This window comes from Pan troglodytes, chromosome 1 (assembly GCF_028858775.2).
Source record: "Pan troglodytes isolate AG18354 chromosome 1, NHGRI_mPanTro3-v2.0_pri, whole genome shotgun sequence".
NCBI classification, from domain to species: Eukaryota; Metazoa; Chordata; class Mammalia; order Primates; family Hominidae; genus Pan; species Pan troglodytes.
The window spans coordinates 199,037,945-199,056,706 of NC_072398.2; the positions used below are offsets into that span (position 1 = coordinate 199,037,945).

The 18,762-nt window shown below is 41.2% G+C and overlaps 1 protein-coding gene across 1 annotated transcript; it reads left to right on the forward strand.

Annotated features, from left to right (window-relative positions):
- The first annotated feature begins 529 nt into the window (after nucleotides 1-529).
- On the forward strand, nucleotides 530-18,440 carry LOC129136804 (uncharacterized). Its single transcript, XM_063803708.1, has 3 exons — nucleotides 530-557; nucleotides 2,676-2,746; nucleotides 18,345-18,440. Exons 2-3 carry the CDS (start codon nucleotides 2,693-2,695, stop codon nucleotides 18,438-18,440), a joined length of 150 nt encoding a protein of 49 aa, XP_063659778.1. The 5' UTR covers nucleotides 530-557; nucleotides 2,676-2,692.
- The last annotated feature ends 322 nt before the right edge of the window (nucleotides 18,441-18,762 follow it).

Here is an 18,762-nt window from a genome sequence, read left to right on the forward strand (position 1 = left end):
GATCGGCCGGGCTGTAACCGTCGTCTGTCCGGGAGCGGCTGGAGCGGCAGCGGCGGCCGGGCACGGCGCGAGGCGACGCCACAGGGCAGCGGCGGCAGCGGAGGCAGCGGCGGCAGCAGGAGACGCAGCGGCGGCCGCAGCAGCAGCAGCAAGACGGACTCGTGGAGACGCGCCGCCGCCGCCGCCGCCGGGCCGGGCCGGGTGTCGCGCGCCGAGGCTGGGGGGGAGTCGTCGCCGCCGCCGCCACCGCTACCGCCGCCGCCGCCGCCGCCGAGGTGACTGAGGAGAGAGGCGCCTCCTCGCTCCCGCCACCGCCGGACTTCAATGCCCAGTCCCCAGCTCGCCAGCGTGAGTGCGCCCCTCCCGGGCGGCCCCCGCGCCGGCGCCGGGGGCCTCGGGGAAGGGGAGGGCGGGAGGCGCCGCAGCCATTAGTGCAGGCCGGAGACACGTCCCCGGAAGGAGGGCCGGGCCGGGCCGGGGCGGGGGAGCGAGGGTGGGTGAGCGAGGGGCGGGCTCGTGTGTGTGGAAGGGAGAGAGCTGTGCGAGCGTGGGGGAGAGTGAGTTGGTGAAGGGAGGGCGTGTGAGTGGGGGACAGGGCTGAGTGTCCGTGCGAGGAGGTGGGGGGAGTGGGAGCGCGTCGGGAGGCAGTGTCGATGTTGGGGGAATGTGGGTGAGGGCAGGGGAGGGTATGGGTGTGTGGGGAGCGTGTGGGCATGAGGGGTGGTGGTAGAATGAGTGAGTAAATGGGGGAGGAGAAAGTTGAGAGTGTGGTAAAGAGCGGGTGAGTGTGGGGGGAGAACATGGTGTGTGTCGGTGAGAAGGTGCGTGGCAGAGGCGGGAGTGTGGCAGGGTGTGCCGGCGTGTGTCCAGTGTGTGAGCAGGCATCCTGGAGGCCCTTCCCCTTGGTCTTTGTGTGTGGCGATAGTGAACCCTGGTGTGTTGGGTTGGGGAGTTCTTTCCGGGAGCATCTTGTCCCTGGGTCTTCAGGTTCAAGTATGAGGAAAGGGGGTATAAGTCTCTTCCAGCGGCACTATGATCTTCTGGCTCTGGGATTTTAATTTTTTCCCCCCAGAAAGGATGTGATGTGTTTTTTTGTTGTTGTTCTATGCATTTTTTTTCTCCCACGATTCATGACTTCAAAGTAAATTTTCAAATTTGTCAATGATGCCATCCTATCCTAGTCTGGGGCCCCTGAGAGCTAACGAAAAGAAGTTTGTCTGTTGCCCAAAATCCTACACTCTGGCCTGTAGAGTGTTCAGGAGCATAAACTTTTGTAAAGTACTGCAGTTTTTCAGGTGAAGAGTATTTTGTTGTTAGGTCAGTTGAACTGTAGTCTGGTTTTTTATTTCCTGGAATTTGTCAAGAAATTAGCAGTGACTAGCAATTCTAGTGTCACTGTAGGCATTCAGCAAATGTTTGTCTGTCCGGAGTCACCAAACTACAACCACTGCTGAGTTGGAATATGGTACTTGCTGTCATGCTCTGTAATAGAGAGTAGTTTAAGGGGGAAGTGAGTGAAGTTATGCCTTGCTGAGTGTGCAAAAGGAGATTAAGGATACAGAATGACACATTATCGGGGCTTCAGAATCACTTGCCAGCACACCATTGTATTGGTGAAGATGGTGAGAAGTTGTTTGCTGGTATTCTGATCTTGGCATTTTTAAGTTTCATAATGAATGGACTAATTATTGTCATGGACTTTTCCCATTCTTGTGTTGTAAAAGTAGGGATTCTTGAAGAGTAGTACCTTGATAGGGATTTTACACATTGATATAATCTTAAAAATGATGTTATCTTAAAAATAATGTCTCCTAGAAGTTGGTAGTCTTTCACTTGATCTTAGCCAAAAGGCCGAGAAGCGATAGAAGTTGGTAGTCTTTCAGTATAAGCAAAGAGTAGTATGGTCCTTTTGTTTTTTTGTTTGTTTGTTTTTGAGATGGAGTCTCGCTCTGTTTGTTGCCCAGGCTTCCCAGGTTCAAATGATCTTCCTGCCTCAGCCTCCCAAGTAGCTGAGAATACAAGTGTGTGCCACCACACCCGGCTAATTTTCATATTTTTAGTAGAGATGGGGTTTCACCATGTTGGCCAGGCTGGTCTCGAACTCCTGACCTCCAGTGATCCACCTGCCTTGGCCTCCCAAAGTGCTGGGATTAACAGGCGTGAGGGTGGTCCTTTTGATAGTGAACATAATAGAATTACAGGCAAAATCACTGATGTGTAATTAAAAGTTAGAAATTATATTTTTCGGCTGGGCAAGCTGGCTCATACCTGTAATCCTAGCACTTTGGGAGGCTGAGGCAGGAGGATCGCTTGAGCCCAGGAGTTCGAGACCAGCCTGGGTAACATGGTGACTCCATTTCTACAGAAAATACAAAAGTTAGGCGTGGTAGTGTGTGCCTGTAGTTCCAGCTATCCCGGAGGCTGAGGTGAGAGGATCTTGTGAGTCCAGGAAGTCAAGGCTGCAGTGAGCCAGTGAGACCATCTCTCAAAAAAAATAAGAAGAAAGAAATAGTAAATAGTATTGTTACTATTCAGCGAGGGAAGGAATTAATTAGTATTAATTTTCTCCTGTGCTACAGGTGCTTTTTATATTCATTTAATTCTCACAACTACAAGAAAGGTGGTATCTTCATTTGCATCCATTTAGCTTATTTTGAATCACTTCTATTTGCCAGGCACTAGGGATACAGCGATGAGCTCCCATGGATTTACAGTGGTGAGAAGAAGAGATACAGAAACTCAAAAGGTTAAGTAACTTGTCCCAGGTCACACAGATAATAATTAGTGCTGGATTAAAAATCCAGGTCTTTGACTCTAAAGCCCTTGATTTTTCCAATACGTCATACTACTCTCTCAGTAGCTCCTCTTATATTGAGGTTTCTCATCAACATGATGGCCTAGCAGCTTGTACTTAGGAGAGCTGTTGAAACTAATGGAGAAGGCTGGAGGCAAGGGGATCATTTAGGAGATGCTGACTGGAGGCTCTTTGGGGCCTAAGCTAGGCTTTTATGTGGGAGGAGATGCTGCCTTGAAACTCTCTTGGGGCCCTGGGGTGTGTGCTTTGAGACAGTTTTTATGAGGCACCTGGGATATGTCTGCGTGAGGGAAGTCTGATTAAAGAAATGCAGCAGCGTCTTATGTTTTTTATTTTTTGGAAAAAGAGGAGAGTATATTTATTGGGGCCAAGAGTGAACTAGAACTTAACCACTGTATCAAAGTTTCTCTGTTGAGCTGTGTGGGACACTTAAATCAGAAGAAGTGAGAAAATACACGTGAAAGCACTTTGTTAATTGTAAATTGAACTACAGATTCAAAGTATTATTACCACTAAGATCTTTCTACTAAGGCGACAGATTTTGTAGCTGGAAAAGGCTGGCATTTTAGAACACCTTTATAGATGAAAAATAGTTTTGAACTGCTGAACGGGGTAGTTTCTGACTCAGAACAGCAAAAGTCAGGCCACTCCCTCTGTGAGTCAGTCAAGTAAAATTTAATTTGAACGAACCAAATTTATAGGCAGAAACCATTTACAACATCATTGAACTTTGTAGCACTAGGAAGAGTAAATGTTTGAATACTTTTGTGTATAGCTTTAAAAAACAGTATGAGAGCCCCATATATAGTTGACTTGAAAAAAGTTTCAAACAAGGTAAATTGGATTTATTTTTCTTTAGAATTAACTTTTTATTCATTTTGTCCTATAAAGGTATTTCCTTATGCAGTAATTAAGGAACACTTTACAATTTTCAGACACAAAGTTGAAATTTAGTAGGGATTTATTTTACAGGATTTGACTATACTTTTTCCTTTTTGTTGTAATGTGGGGGTTGGTAACCACTGAAGCCTAGAAAACGAATGTATTTACAAATAAGATGGAGAGGAGCAGGTGCATACATTTTTAGCTGTTGCTCTTGGTCTTGGAAGAATGAAGCTTAAGTTTTTCTGAAACTAAGTTTGGTTGATTTATTTGGGTGCTATTCCATCAACTATATTTGTTGAATAGAAGATGGGATCTTTAAAATTTTGCGTAAGAATCAGGATCCATAGTTTTTTTTGTTTGTTTTGGTTTTTTTTAAGACGGAGTTTTGCCCTTGTTGCCCAGGCTGGAGTGCAGTGGTGCAATCTTGGCTCACTGCAGCCTGTGCCTCCTGGGTTCAAGCGATTCTCCTGCCTCAGCCTCCTGAGTAGCTGGATTACCGGCACACGCCACCATGCCCAGCTAATTTTTTGTATTTTTAGTGGAGATGAGGTTTCATAATGTTGGCCAGGCTGGTCTTGAACTCCTGACTTGAGGTGATCTACCTGCCTCGGCCTCCCAAAGTGCAGGGATTACAGGCATGAGCCACCGCGCGGCCCAGGATCCATAGTTTTAACATGGTGGACTTAGTTATGTTTATTGAATAGGGTGATGGTAGAGATCTTGGGGTACTGGTAAAGTTCAATATTACCCTTTCAGGGTTTAGGTTTCCACTTTCCTTTCTTACGCCAAATCATGTATTGTCTCATTTGAAACTCAATAATCCTGTAAGTAGTATTCTTTTAGCTTTACAGATAAGGAAATTTATTTATAGATTGATTGTTGTTGGGTTTTGTTTTGTTTTGTTTTCTTCCAGACAGAGTCTTACTCTGTTGCCCAGGCTGGAGTGCAGTGGTGCAACCTCAGCTCACTGCAGCCTCCACCTCCTAGGTTTAAGCGATTGTCCTGCCTCAGCTGGTGTTATAGGCGTGCGCCACCACGCCCAGCTAATTTTTGTATTTTTAGTAGAGACAGGGTTTCGCTATGTTGCCCAGGCTGGTCCCGAACCCCTGAGCTCAGGCGTGAGTTGCTGGCCTCAGCCTCCCAAAGTACTGGGATTTGATTATTAAATCCCAGGTTTTAGAATCTAAGTTAAAGATTATCAATAAATAGATAGTGAATAATTTTTTTTTTCCTTTTAGGGGCTTAAAGTACTTAAATCTCTGTTGAACAGTGGATACCACCAGTTATAATTACTTTGGGAGATGGTGATTTGAGTCTCTTAATCTGTGAAATATTAGAAAAGTCTTGGCTAGGCACAGTGGCTCATTCTGGGAGGCAGACACGGGAGGATCACTTGAGGCCAGGAGTTCGAGACCAGCCTGGGCAACATAGAGACACCATCTCTACAAAAAATACAAAAACTAGCCAGGCATAGTGGTATGAACCTGTAGTTCCAGCTACTCAGGAGGCTGAAGTGGAAGGATCACTGGAGCCTGGGAGGTCAAGGCTGAAGTGAGCCGAGACTATGCCACTACAGTCTAGCCTGGGAGACAGAGGGAGACTCTGTCTCAAAAAAAAAAGAAAAAATCTTTTCACCATTTTCATCTTTTGAACTATTTATTAACTACGTATAGAGGTGTCAGTTAGCTTTCTCTCATTATCCTTTGTTTTATTGGCTGAACCTCATTCTATGGGCTCCCTTGACTCCCTGGCCACTGTCTTGGCACTTGAAGCCTTTTAGGTTGCTTAGTGTAGAGCTGAGGTGCATATTGTGTGAAAATCTTTTTGCTCTTTGGAGTGGTAGAGGTCTAGGCTCAACCAGAAACTGTCACTACCCTAGCACCTCCATGAAAGAAGCCGCACAGCAATGCTGGCTGTCTGCTTTCCACGGTTCCCCATTGTGGAGTTACCAGGACTTAGGTGAGAGAATGACTCGTTTCCTGCACTGTTTGTTCAGTCAATGTAGATTTACAGGACACAGAAATCTTTCCCAGAAAAATGACTGTGAGGAGTTGACAGATTATACAGATATTTTTTATGTGACTTGAATATAGACGGTTTTTGTTTGCCTATACTGATTTTCTTGCCCACAGATTATGTTAACACAGCATCCACTTCATTTTAAGTGGCCTAAACTAAATTTCATCATTTGAATATAAATTTACCTTACACAATGTTGGCTTTTTAAATTCTTGAGAATTTTAAGATTAGGCTTTTTTGTGACCCTTTCTTTGCTAGTTGAGCCTGGTTTGAAAAAATTTTGAACATTTAGAACAGTCTTTACCTTTAGAGAAGTGGTGTATTTAATTCCTCTCATAGTATTTTTTATTTGAACTTTTAGTCTTCTCAAGACATTAATTCTTTTGGCATAAAATGTACACATGATATATTTGTTTTAGCAGATCAGATAAATTACTTTATATTTTTATTTCTGCAGTGGCGAGATATGTTGGCTGTTAACTAATGTATTGTTTGACAGGAATTCAAATTCACAATCAGGTCTGTTTTCTTCCAGTTGTCCTTTAGTTTTTGTTTAAATTTGACCAACTTTTTATTTTCCCCACCGTTTTACAGGAAACATTCACTAGGTTGTATCACCACAGTATTTGTAAATTGGATTTATATACAAATGTTGATATTTGTTGTTTTTAGTAGCAGAACAAATTGTTGTGTATTGTATTTTCCATTATTGGTGAAAAGCCTTTCATTAGGGAATGGAGTGACTGGTTAGTGCAGAAGGATATGAGTCACCAGCAGGATTTGTCAGCAAATAGAGAAGGATATGATGGAGAAACAATAGATTCTAGTGACATTATTTTCATTCCACATGTGTGGTTACAAACAAGTTTCCTTTGGTGATTAGTTTAAATTATGCAAATTGGGTCTTTCTGGGTGAAAAGTACTTTAAATATAAGTCACAGGCTATATTCTCAATTGTTTTCTTAGATTGGATCTTCATTTGGAGGTCATCAACAGGTAGAATTTAGTTAAACTCGTTATCTGTTGACTATGATTTAGTAAGTTGAAAGAAAATTTTTGTTAAGCTTTTTGGTAATTACGGAGCTGCTTGCTCAGTAGATCAGGGGAGGCCCATAAATATGGCAATATTTGCTCTTTTTCTCAGTGAGCAAAGAGTTGCTCTCTTACCACTACTCTGCTTTGAAATTCCTAAGAGCTTTTATTGCATTTGAATTGGTCTGAAATTCTCAGCCCGGTCAAGGCTTCTCCAGAGTTATCTAACCAAGGACTAAGCACCTTTCTCAAGTCACACTACCATGGTTCCTTCACTGTTTCTACCAGTTTTCTATTATAAAAGTTTTACCTTTGTTCAGAAGTCTTAATCCTACTCCATTCTTCTGACGCTTACTTTGTATCTTTAAAATTTGTGGTGGTAATATGAAAACTTAATACCAATCAAGCATTTTTCACCCACGTTGATTCTTCTAGGAGCTTGATCCTGGATAGTGTTTGTATGATGTGCACACGTCTCTGCAAATGCTTGTTTGAAGATTGGCTGTGCTGCATTTTGGTATAATTGGGAGGTGACATATTGTCCCTCATCTCAGTAAACATTTGGAGGAAGAGGACGAGAAAGATTGAATTTTGCATTCTTTAATTGGGAAGAAAAGGAAGGTGAATCCATGTTGAGCTGAGCTAGTGAGTAAAGAATAATTTCTTGACATGGCATTATAGAGTTATTTCACCATTTTTATTTCACGTTAATATGTAGTATGAAATATTTACTTTCACTGTGTGGTTTTTAAAGATCGTAATGTTACTGTGTTTTGTGAAAGGATGCCATTATTGGACAATTAGTGGATAGACAGTACATTTTAAAAGGCCACCAGCAGCTTCAAATAGAATGATTTGGATTCTTGACTGTTTATCTTGTATTGTACTCAGTACACAAACATATGTCTGTGAAGTATAATGTAATTTATAAAAAGCAAGTTTAGGAGAGGAAGTGAAGTGTAACTTACCCAGTTATAGGGGAAACTTGGATCAGAGTGCCTGAACAGCAGAAACATTTCTGGGGCTCAAACAAAATAATTTATGTTGACAAGATGTATTTTGGGATGTTTTTATTCTGTGTCTTGTCCATAGAGAGTTTCCCTCCCTCTCTTTGGGGATTAATACTGGAACAGGACCTTTAAATACGCTCAATACATTTGACAAAATGGGGAAATGAAAAGAGTTAAGTTGACCCATAAACTACTAAGTTCTGAGAGATGGTATTTTTTTTTTTTTTTTTGAGATGGAGTCTCACTGTCGCCCAGGTTGGAGTGCAGTGGCACAATCTCGGCTCACTGCAGGCTCCGCCCCCCGGGGTTCACGCCATTCTCCTGCCTCAGCCTCCCTAGTAGCTGGAACTACGGGCGCCCGCCACCTCGCCCGGCTAATTTTTTGTATTTTTAGTAGAGACGGGGTTTCACCGTGTTAGCCAGGATGGTCTCGATCTGCTGACCTCGTGATCCGCCTGCCTCGGCCTCCCAAAGTGCTGGGATTACAGGCGTGAGCCACCACGCCCGGCCCGAGATGGTATATTTTAGATAATGTGAACAGTAGCCGGAAAGTTTTTGCTTTGCATGCTACTCCTGTGCTGTAGGTTATTTTGAAAGGTGATTCAAATAACCTTTCCCAAGTATCTATTTTGCAACCTCAGGGAACTTGCAGCTGTTACAGTCATTTTAACTGTCCTGATATAGCTCAGAAAACATTTCAATGTGGTGTTGACAGGCTGAATCCAGGTGTTCTTTTGGATTTTTACTACTGAATTTGCTTTATTACAATTGAAGTTCAGAATCTTAAATTATTTATTAATGAAATTATTGATTCAATGGTTCTTGGGTTAATGTACATACAGTGATGTTGGAAACTAAATTAAAATGATTAAGACTTAAATTGTTCTCTGGAAAAATTAGCCTTTTGAGATTAAAGACGGAAGGATGGGAGGAGGAAATAAAACAAATGTTAGGATTTAACTTTCTGGGGAAGCAACTGAATTGGAGATAGTTCCTATTCTTAAGAAGGTTACCAAAGTTATTTAGGAAAAGAATGTGCTTAAACTTTATAATAAAGGGGCTTGGGAGCCTTAAAATGCACATAAACTAAAGTCTTTAAACATAAACCCCATAGAAAAGATAGCCATGATACTTTTGTCACAAAAGTATGGATGAATAGAATCCATTTAGTAAAACTATTTAATGTAATTTTTAAAAGATTAACTGAAAACAATTAGATTAATACTCAATATAAGGATTGTGCTGTTAGGATTTTTTAATGTTATTACCAGTGCTATTCCAATACTTTTTAAAGAGAAATTCGGCGTTGGCCATAGTGCTGTTAACCTGCATTTAAATTTTATTTATGAAAGGAAAAATACCAATTTTAGATAAGAGATTCATTTTGAGAATTGGAAATCTTTAGAGGAAAAATGGAGTACAAAATTGTAAAGTAAATATTTTTAAGTGTGGCCTGAAAATATTTAATGCAATTTTTGTCTTATAGTTATTTGTAGAGGTAGAAATTACTAGAAAAGGACAACCGTTAATCACCGGGGTACATGCGCATCTAAAACCACTCCCTTTTCATTTTGGTGGGAACAGGGCCCACAGGACTTCAGTGAATAACTGTCACTGTTCTCAGAAGCAGGTGCGATTGTTGACTAATTGCTTCCCTTATCTTTCTGAGTGGCTGGCCATGTATCTTCTACTGGTTTTGAAATGTTAAGACATTTTCCCACCATCAAGGTCATGATTTCTTTTTATAGAACTGATTATTGATTTCTGTACTGGGACTTGAGTCTCAAGTTCCCTCCTTAAATGAGGAAGTGGAAAAGTGGGAATAACCAAGGGAGTAACTATGAAAATTTTTTTTTTTTTTTTTTTTTTTGAGACAGAGTTTCACTCTGTCACCCAGGCTGGAGTACAGTGGCACGATCTTGGCTCACTGCAACTTCCGCCTCCCAGGTTCAAGCAATTCTCCTGCTTCAGACACCTGAGCTGGGACTACAGCCATGCGCCACAATACCTGGCTAGTTTTTGTATTTTTGGTAGAGACAGGGTTTTGCCATGTTGGCCAGGCTGGTCTTGAACTCCTGACCTCAGGTGATCCGCCCATCTTGGCCTTCCAAAGTGCTGGGATTACAGGCGTAAGCCATCGCGCCCGGCCAAAAAATTTTTTTTAACAGTAAAAAAAGCATCTTATTTTTGGCTTATTCACTGACATTTTGGATCCTTATTTGTGTAGAATTGAATTGATACCTCTTTATCAACTTCCTAGGACTGTAGTTATTGTGGGTAAGGAGGGATATTAATATTAATATTATATTGTATATATTATGCTATATATTTTATTATATTTATATATTATAATATATAAATATATGTTATAATATATATTTGTTATATATAATATTAATTTAAATCTTCTAAGTTTCAAGGACTAGATTATTCTATTTTAGTTTGATAAATGGAACAGTAGAGGGATAAACAAAGGTAGGTAGTGCAGAGGATAGATAGAACTGTTGTTCTATCTACTTGATTTGGGAGTAGGTTATAAGAGATGAATAAATTTTCAGTTTGAGACCAGTTAATCAGAAGATGAGTGTTTACTAATTAAACACTTTACTAATTAAAGATGAGGTTTTTTAGTTTACAAGTTTTCAGACACTTTTTTCCCCCAAGTGGTCAAAATACAATAGGTACAGTAGCATTTTACAGAGGACTTTCCCTACTACTTTGATGGTTGAGAAGATTTTACAGTCTATTGTCTGAATAGCCTCTGAATATTAAGTTGGACTCCACAAAGTTCTGTAGTTACTCAGAGCCTTGACTGTTTTTCATAAACTCTATATCCAGTCTGTGGACAAATCCCACGTCAAAGTGTATCTTGAAACTGACCCCTTCTTATCTTCCCTACTGCTGTTACCCTGGTCTAAGCTACCATTATATCTACTTGTCTCCTTGCTTCCACCCTTACCATTTTTGTAATGTTTCCACATAGCAGATAGAGTGATCCTTTGTAAAACCTAAGTTATCACTCTTTTTTTCTCTCCTTTTTCAGCTTTTATGTTAGGTTCAGTGTGTACATGTGCAGGTTTGTTACATGGGTAAATTGAATGTCGCTCGGGTTTGGCGTACAAATGATTTTGTCACCTCGTCACCAGTTAGCAAGCATAGTACCTGATAAGTAGTTTTTCAACCCCCACTCTCCTCTCACCCTCCACCCTCAAGTGGCCCCCAGTGTCTGTTGTTCTCCTCTTTGAGTCTATGTGTACTCAGTGTTTAGCTCCCACTTATAAGTGAGAACATGCGGTATTTGGTTTTCTGTTCCTGCGTTAATTCGCTTAGGATAATGGCCTCCAGCTGCATCCATGTTGCTGCAAAGGACATGATTTCATTATTTTTTATGGCTTTGAGTTGTCACTCTTGAGTGAAACCCTTCATTGGCTTCATTTGGAGAGGCATCATTTTCTGAATAAAAGTCAAATGCTTTTAGTGGCCTATAAGGCTCTCTTTTATTTCTCTGACTCTATTCATTCCATTGTCCTCTCTGTTCCAGTAGCATTGGTTCCCTTGTTCCTAGCATACTCTAAGCTTGTCCCCACCTCATAACCTTTGCAGCAGTTAATCCTCTGCCTAAAATGCTCCCCAAATACCTGTTTGGCTCACACTCTCAGCTCTTGGATAAAAAGTCACTTTTTTCAGTGAGGCCTTTCCTGTTAGCCTTATTTAAAATTGGAACCCCCCTCCCTCTGGCACTGCTAATTCCCCTACTTCTAATTTTTCTCCAGAGCAGTGACATTTTTATTTCTTTTTTTCTGCCCAGTAAAGTGTAAGATCCATCCCAACAGAAATTTTTGTTTTGCTTATTGCTCTTGCACCTGTAAGAGTATGTGACCCATAGTACATGTTCTGTAAATATTTGAATTAATGAAAGAATTTGAGGAAAATGCCTAGCTCTTCAGGAGGATAAATTCTTTACTGTTGACAGATTAGATTTTTTATACTTATTTTAAGGGGAAATAAAAGTGGCTATTGACATGAAGGGAATTTGCTTTAGGAAAAAAATGTTGCAAGGTGTTAGTTGTATATTACATTATTAGGCTTTCATGTTGACTGATTGTTGAAACCAAGCTGACTCAAATTTGCATTACTTCCTGTAAAATTTCTGGTTAGAAAAGTAGCAGTAAATATATGCATACTCGTTTTTTTTAGACCTTTGCTTTTAGACTGTATTTCCTTAAATCTAGAATTCTTTTATTGTACCTTTATATTTTAATGTGCTGTTTTAATTTGGTGAATACTGGCGTAGCTCACCAAATTAGAGGGTTTATTGTATCATTTAATTTGGAAATGTAAAGGGATGATTTCTTAGAAATCCTGATGTGAGTGGATTGATAGGAGAGATAAATATATATATATATATATATATATATTTTTTTTTTTTTTTAAATTTTTTGAAACGGAATCTAGCTCTGTGGCCAGGCTGGAGTGCAGTGGCGCAATCTCAGCTCACTGCAACCTCCGCCTCCTGGATTCAAGCGATTCTCTTGCCTCAGCCTCCCGAGTAGCTGGGATTACAGGCATGCGCCGCCACGCCCAGCTAATTTTTGTATTTTTAGTAGAGATGGGCCAGTATGGCTTCGATCTCCTGACTTCGTGATCCACTCACCGTGGCCTCCCAGAGTGCTGGGATTACAGGCATGAGCCACTGTGCCCGCCAATTGATAGGAATTTTAAAAGGATGCCCGGTAAAATTGGGTTAAATTAAATGAGGCTGCTTTTATAAAATTCCGTTATACTTCTAAATTCACCTTTTTTTTTTTTTTGAGACGGAGTCTTGCTCTGTCGCCCAGGCTGGAGTGCAGTGGTGCGATCTTGGGTCACTGCAAGCTCTGCCTCCCGGGTTCACGCCATTCTCCTGCCTCAGCCTGCCAAGTAGCTGGGACCACAGGCGCCCACCACCACACCCGACTAATTTTTTTGTATTTTTAGTGGAGACGGGGTTTCACCGTGTTAGCCAGGATGGTCTCTTATCTCCTGACCTCGTTCGTGATCTGCCCAACTCGGCCTCCCCAAAGTGCTGGGATTATAGGCGTGAGCCACGGCGCCCGGCCTCTAAATTCATTTTATTTGTAGTTAGAATTACAGTTGCCAAGGCAAGGACGTGAATTTTACTCATTTAGCCTCTTTAACAGGAAAGAAAACACTTTATGGAATTGTGTAGGTACAGACCTGCCTGGGACAGAGGACTAGCCCTCTGGAGCCTCTTTCTAATCCTATGATTATAGAACTGTTAAGAACGTAGTTTGATTGTAAATCATTATAGGGTTCTTATCACCTTAGAATTTTTTTTAAAGGTAATACCATATGTACATGGGAAAAGTTAAAACAGTTCAAAAGGTATATGTTAGGGTGTAGTAAATCGTGCTGTTGACCTCCAGCCTTCAGTCCTGTGTTCCTGGCCCTGCCCCAACCCTAGGAAACCACTGTTACCTCTTATCTTTGTAATCATCCAGATATCCCATGTACATGAATGCATACAGTACTCACACATATTTCTAAGCACACTGTTCATACTGTCATGTACTGTGCCTTTTTTTTACTTATTAGTGTCTTTTAGCTGTCATTTCATATCAGTTCATACAGATGTTTTCTTTTTAACCTCTGGATAGTTTTTTCTTTCTTTTTTATCCCTTATCTCCCTCCTTTCTTAATTTAAAAGGACTGCTCTGTCACAGACTATCCTTTCTCATCCTTCATTGAAGTTGTATTCTTTTGTTAAAAATGGAAATGTTGCCTAGGAAATGGAAATATCCCAAATTCAACATTTTAAAAGTTAGGTTTTATGATAAAATTAAATGGAGAGAGAGTATTTGGGTGTATATTTGAATTTACCACTGTTATATGTCAAGTAAACTAGCCTTTTTCATCACTTGGTAAGTTAAAACAATAATTTATTTAAGTAGATAGAGCAGAATTAATGTCAGAGAGACAACTTTAGGAGAATTTTCCTGTATGGTGTACATGCACTGAATTTATGTTAAAATATAGGGTTCTGCAACTTTTGAGTACTTTCTAGCTGTGATAGGTTGTTTATGATTTTTTACACACTGTTTGCTTTGCATTCTTAAGTGTGTCACAGGAATTAACATTAGTTTATCTGAATTGACAGGTGCAAAAATGTAACTGTTGATGTGTAGTTGAACTTTTGATGGAGGGGGAGGGAACAGAAGCTTGTTTTTATCATGTATCTGTTAAAAGTGCTAGAACATACTGTTTCTTTTGGCAGAAATTCCTTTGCTGGGTTCTCAGTATTAAGAATTGAAAATCTTAATAATGAATTATCTTTATTCCTGGAAATGGTCTTTCCAAAATGAGGTTGGGAGAGTAAGATGGGATAAAGCTTGTTCTGTTTGCTGAGCAGACACACACTGGAGACTAGGTAGAAAACTTAATGCTGGAGCTGTAGCCTTTAAGCCTGGCTGTCACTACAATGCAGGTCTTTCAGTGCCTTTACTCAGCTGACACACATTTGCAGTGATAACGTCATTGAACCAAAGGGATTCAAATAGGTTAGAATTTCCTTGTGTTTTGCTCTGCATTGCGTGCAAACTATTGTTCTTTGAGTAGTTACTTTAATAAACTCCACCCAGTCTCCCACCTTATTTTAAGGTTGCAGAGTTGGAGATGAACATCCAAGCAGATATTTGGAAAAAAAATTATACTTGTATGGAAGATTGCAACTTGAAAAATATGTGGGGCTGGACTTAGTGGCTCACGAGGCCTGTAATCCCTGTGCTTTAGGAGGCCAAAGCTGGAGGATCGCTTGAGCCCAAGAGTTTTAGACCAGCCTGGGCAACATAGCAAGGCCCCCGTCTCTCCAAAAATACTTTAAAAATATTAGCTGGGCGCAGTGGCATGCACCTGTAGTCCCAGCTACTCAAGAGGTTGAGGCAGGAGGATCACTTGTGCCCAGAAGTTTGAGGTTGCCGTGAGCTATGATTGCACCACTGCATTCCAGCCTGGGCAATAGAGCAAGACCCTGTCTCTGAAAAGAAAAGAAGAGGCTGGGTGTGGTGGCTCACGTCTGTAATCCCAGCACTTTGGGAGGCCAAGGTGGGCAGATCACGAGGTCAGGCCTTCAAGACCAGCCTGGCCTTTGGTGAAACCCTGTCTCTACTAAAAATACAAAAATATGCCTGTAATCACAGCTACTTGGGAGGCTGAGGCAGGAGAATTGCTTGAACCCAGGAGGCGGAGGTTGCAGTGAGCTGAGATCGTGCCACTTAACTCCAGCCTGGGCAGCAGAGTAAGACTCTGTCTCAAAAAAAAAAAAAAGATAAAAAGTATTTGGGCCGGGCACGGTGACTCATGCCTGTAATCCCACCACTTTGGGAGGCCGAGGCAGGAGGTTGGTTTGCATCCAGGAATTCGAGATCAGCCTGGGCAACATAGTGAGACCTTGTTGCTACAGAAAATCAAAAATTAGCCTGGTGGTGTGCACCTGTGTTCCCAGCTCCTCAGGAGCCTGAGGTGGGAGGATCGCTTGAGACAGGAGGTTGAGGCTGCGGTGAGCCATGATCGCGCCACTGCCCTCAGCCTCGGTGACAGAGTGAAAACCTGTCTCAAAATGAAAGAAAGAAAGAAAGAAAGAAAGAAAGAAACCTGGGGTTTTGTTCTTAAGCTGCTACCAGTTAGCAGTGCGATCATACTTAAGCCATTTTAACCTCTCTGAGCCCCAAACTTTGTTTTAAATTTTTTTTTAAGACAGAGTTTCGCTCTTGTTGCCCAGGCTGGAGTGCAGTGGCACAATCTTGGCTCACTGCAACCTCTGTCTCCCAGGTTCAAGCAATTCTCCTGCCTCAGCCTCCCGAGTAGCTGGGAATACAGGCATGTGCCACCACGCCCAACTAATTTTGTATTTTTAGTAGAGATGGGGTTTCTCCATGTTGATCAGGCTGGTCTTGAACTCCTGACCTCAGGTGATCTGCCTGCCTTGGCCTCCCAGAATGCTGAGATACAGGCGTGAGCCACCACGCCCGGCCAACTTTTTTATTTTTTAAAAGGTCAGGGTAGTTGATGTTTCTGTTGGTTCTAAAATTTCTTGACTGTACAAGGAGTACTTTATGAAATGTTTTCCTCTGTAATCTAAGGTGGCTATGTTTTGGGGTTACAGTTAGAATTTTGAGGTAGGAAGAGCGATGGAGTGTATTTTTGTTTTTAGTTTTGAGGGTAGACATTTTGTGTTTTTACTGTAGCGAGTAACTCATTCTGCTGTAGTGTTATTGAAGTTCTTAGAATGCCATTTTGAATTTCATTTGTGTCTTTTATATTATTTTAGTTTTATGTTTGTGTCCGTGGTTATATAATCACAAGTATGCAATTTACACAATAAAATGCCATAAGAGTATCATAAAAAAAGCTTGAGGATAGATGAATAGTGTTGAAGCTTTGTAGGCCTAGCTACTTAGCTATATATTTCAGTTTCTTCCTGAAAATGGTTCCGTAGTCATTATCTTCCATACCTATTTCTGTTTGGTTACAGCTATTTTTTAGAGACTTCTAAATAAGCCTTTATTGGTAACTTAGGGAAAAGGCAAGTGAAAGAACTTAAGCTTTGTCCCTTTTTCCAGAGGAATTTATGATTATGTTGATGTTCTCTGACTGAGCCAGCTGTAAAGAGTACTGTGTTTCAAAGCAGCAGGCCTAAAAATAATAATAAAAATTCTGTCACTTCTTGCTTTGTTTTTTTTGGTAGGGATTAATGTTTCGGGAGAAGTCTGTGTGAATCAGTGACCTTCAAATAATTTTGTATTCTTGAGGCAATTATTATGTGACAAATAATAAAAAGGTAAACTGAAATAGAAAGGAGAGGATGAGGTTTATACATTAGTTGAGTCAGCAGGCATTTGTGGTACATTGGAAAAAACGGGACTGACAGAAGACTTGAGTTTGAATTTGGGCTCAGTTAAAAACTTCCATTGTGTGATGTTAGGCAAGTCACTTCATTTTTCTGATCTTCTTTCCTCATTCCTTATATGTTGTAACAACTACTCAAGACTTGTGAGGAAAAGGGGAAATGATTTTTAAAAAATCAATTCTTTATTTATGTAACAAGTTGGTTATGTCCACTGCATTGTGTGAAACATTACAGTATCATATAGGAAAGTACTGTCAGTACAGTGTTGGATCACAGGATTTTTTGAGAATGCCTTATGAGTTAGTCTCATCATTGAGGGCCAACACATATACTTTGGATAGAAAGAATAAAATCCTCAAAGTGAAATTTTGATTAATATCCTCTACCCATTTATAGGTACACCTTATTTTAACCAAAGAGTATATCTGAAGGACCTAACCATCAAAGCAGAAAAATAAGGAGATCTTTGTGAAGTTTATGAAGAGTTCATGGGCCAGGCGCAGTAGTTCACGCCTGTAATCCCAGCACTTTGGGAGGCCTAGGCAAGCGAATCACCTGAGGTCAGGAGTTCGAGATGAGCCTGGTCAACGTGGTGAAGCCCCGTCTCTACCAAAAATACAAAAATTAGCCAGGTGTGGTGGTGGGCACCTGTAATCCCAGCTACTTGGGAGGCTGAGGCAGGAAAATAGCTTGAACCTGGGGGGCGGAGGTTGCAGTGAGCTGAGATCTCGCCATTGCACTTCAGCCTGGGTGACAGAGCAAGGCTCCGTCTCAAAAAAAAAAAAAAAAAAAAAAAAGAGTTCATGGAAGTTTTAAGTATCTAGTAATCATTTAAAAATTATTTGAGTTAAAAGTAATCGAGTCTCTGAAATTTTTTTTGTTTTGTTTTTTGAGACAGAGTTTTGTTCTCATTGTCCAGAGTGGAGTGCAGTGGCACAATCTCAGCTCACTGCAACCTCCACCTCCCAGGTTCAAGCAATTCTCCTGCCTCAGCCTCCCAAGTAGCTGGGATTGCAGGCATGCGCCACCATGCCTGGCTAATTTTGTATTTTTAGTAGAGACGGGGTTTCTCCATGTTGGCCAGGCTGGTCTTGAGCTCCCGACCTCAGGTGATCTGCCCGCCTCAGCCTCCCAAAGTGCTAGGATTACAGGCATCAGCCACCACACCTGGCTCAAGTCTCTGATTTTTTTTTTTTTTTTTTTTTTTTTTTAGGCAGAGTTTTGCTCTTGTTGCCCAGGCTGGAGTGCAGTGGTGCCATCTTGGCTCATCACAACCTCTACCTCCCGGGTTCAAGCGATTCTCCTGCCTCAGCCTCCTGAGTAACTGGGATTACAGGCATGCACCACCACACCTGGCTAATTGTGTATTTTTAGTAGCGACGGGGTTTCTCCATGTTGATCAGGCTGGTCTCAAACTCCCAACCTCAGGTGATCTGCCTGCCTCAGCCTCCCAAAGTGCTAGGATTACAGGCATCAGCCACCACACCCGGCTCGAGTCTCTGATTTTTAAAACTCTTCATAATACCCCTTTATCCAATTCTTCATAGATGGTAATAACGTATAATTGGTGACATTTCACATCACTTTGGGCTTATAAAGAATGTATTTTGACTTCAGGCATTTGTGTTTACTGTGCCATCAGCCTCTAGTTCATTTTACTTATTCTTTTCTTCTCCAGGTTTTTCGTTGGAATATACGTTGCACATTTATGGCGATTCTGAGTGTGAGGGCAGACTTCTGCCAGGCTCAGCACAGCATTTTCGCTGACAAGTGAGCTTGGAGGTTCTATGTGCCATAATTAACATTGCCTTGAAGACTCCTGGACACCGAGACTGGCCTCAGAAATAGTTGGCTTTTTTTTTTTTTTAATTGCAAGCATATTTCTTTTAATGACTCCAGTAAAATTAAGCATCAAGTAAACAAGTGGAAAGTGACCTACACTTTTAACTTGTCTCACTAGTGCCTAAATGTAGTAAAGGCTGCTTAAGTTTTGTATGTAGTTGGATTTTTTGGAGTCCGAAGGTATCCATCTGCAGAAATTGAGGCCCAAATTGAATTTGGATTCAAGTGGATTCTAAATACTTTGCTTATCTTGA